Source organism: Octopus bimaculoides, chromosome 9, assembly GCF_001194135.2.
Source record: "Octopus bimaculoides isolate UCB-OBI-ISO-001 chromosome 9, ASM119413v2, whole genome shotgun sequence".
Taxonomy (NCBI): Eukaryota; Metazoa; Mollusca; class Cephalopoda; order Octopoda; family Octopodidae; genus Octopus; species Octopus bimaculoides.
The window spans coordinates 75,784,952-75,786,963 of NC_068989.1; the positions used below are offsets into that span (position 1 = coordinate 75,784,952).

General features: G+C 37.6%; 1 protein-coding gene across 1 annotated transcript in view; it reads right to left on the reverse strand.

The window, feature by feature from the left end:
• Positions 1-2,012, reverse strand: part of LOC106868257 (uncharacterized) — a 207,241-nt gene that overhangs the window by 74,942 nt on the left and 130,287 nt on the right. Inside the window, exon 25 of the mRNA XM_052970932.1 lies at positions 1,454-1,850. Coding sequence (XP_052826892.1) covers positions 1,454-1,850 — 397 coding nt within the window. The remainder of the gene's footprint in view (positions 1-1,453; positions 1,851-2,012) is intronic.

The window sequence follows — 2,012 nt, forward strand, 5'->3', positions numbered from 1 at the left end:
AAGATAAACAAAGTTCTTTTTTAATCTAAAATATTCTCTCCTTCATTTTCTACAATGCTCTTCCATCTGTCTGGTTGACTTGCAAGGCCCCCCCCTCTTCCAAAATTCACTTGTCTGTGACGAAAAATACTCCTCCAGTACTGTTCTGACCTTGTCTACAGAATTCACATTTTTTCCGTTCAAATGATTTTGAAAACTGCGGAATAAATGATAATCAGATGGGACAATGTCCAGTGAATATGGTGAGTGGGACATCGTTTCCGATTGAAACTGATCTAGCCTTTGGAATGTCATCCTCACTGTATGTGTTCAAGCATTACCCTGATAGAAGAACACCTTTCGTCTTGAAACCAAAGATGGTCGTTTTTCTTCTAGCACTGACTTAAGTTGCTTCAGCTGCTCGCAGTAAATCTCCTTTGTTATCGTTTGGTTTGGGTTTCAAAGTTGAAAGTGGACTAATCCTTTCATATCCCACCAAACAAATAACAACACCATACGTGGGTGAAGACCTTCTTTAGCCTGCGTTGCCGCTGTTTCTCCTTTCCCTACCAACTCTCTTCGGCGCTCGACATTTTTATAGAAAAATCATTTCTAGTCACCACTCACTATTCGGTACAAAAAAGCTCATTCGTGAGACGAGACAGCAAAGAACAGCACACATTCACTCTGCGTACGATTAGACTCTGAAAGTTTGTCAGGAACCCATTGACCCAATTTGCTGACTTGTTCGATGACACGCAAGTGTAGATGAATGGTTAAACAACCAAATCCAAGCTTCTCTGCTAGTTCCTCAACAGTTACGATGGGATTTTGTTCCACCAGAGTTTGCAGAACGTCCTCGCCGAGCTCTACAAATCTTCCAGAACGAAGCTCGTCAACTAGGCTGTAATTTTCGGCTCGGAATTTCTGGAACCACCGTTGATACTGGTTTACCCTTATTATCCGATCTCATATACAATATTAATATTCCTCAGACTTTCCGTTGCGTTGTTGCTTTTATTGAACTCAAAGCAAAATATGTCGAATATGCTCCCTTGTCACTTCCATTATAGCTTTGAAAAAATAACTATTAAAATCGAACTGCACATTTCAAAACTTGAACTAAGAATAAGGACAAGGTAAAAACACTACCTACTTTTATAGCAAGTTGATACAGGTAGTTTATCCCGTCCCCCTCTGACTTTTAGTTCATGCAATTAAAAAAAAAAACGCATTATTTCTTTCTTTCTTTCTTTCTTTCTTTCAATCTACAATATATGTAAGTGTGCTTGTGTACAATGTGCGTATGTGTGCTTTGCTACATAATTGCCACATAACCATCTTTCTTTTTACCTACTTCTGCTTTTTACCTACTTCTGCTTTTTTCCTACTTCTGCTTTTTACCTACCCACAAATATAGGATAAAATATTATGTATATAAACATATGCACGTACACATATGTATTGAACTTACCAGCACATGCACTGCTATTCAGTTTTCCTTGCCAACTGGAACTGGGTGTACACGATATTGTGAAACTAGGAACTAGATTTTGGACAGGAAATACATACCCACTTATACATGTGTATGTACATTCAACGGATTGGTTTGTGGTTTTACAGGTTCTTGTTGCAAATTCAACATTAGGAGCTGAAAACTCTGAACAAGGTTTTGCTGCAAAAATAAAAATACAGTTAATATACATACATACATACATATATACGAGTGTGTGTGTGTGTATATATATGTATACGTATGTACTTGTATGCACGCTTGCGTGACTGTGTAAGCGCGTGTGCGCCTGTGCGTATGTATGTGCGTGTGCATGTATGTGTATATGAAAATATTTACGAATGCGTGTGAACATGCATCGGTGTTAAAATGGGGGTAGCTGATGAAGGAAAATGTTCTCTATGTGGCTTGTGTGTTTTCTGTACTCTGGTTATTATTATTTTCTTGTCTACGTTTTGTTTGCAAATACCTGTACGTATATATGCATATACTCATTTATTATTTATTTTATATATATATA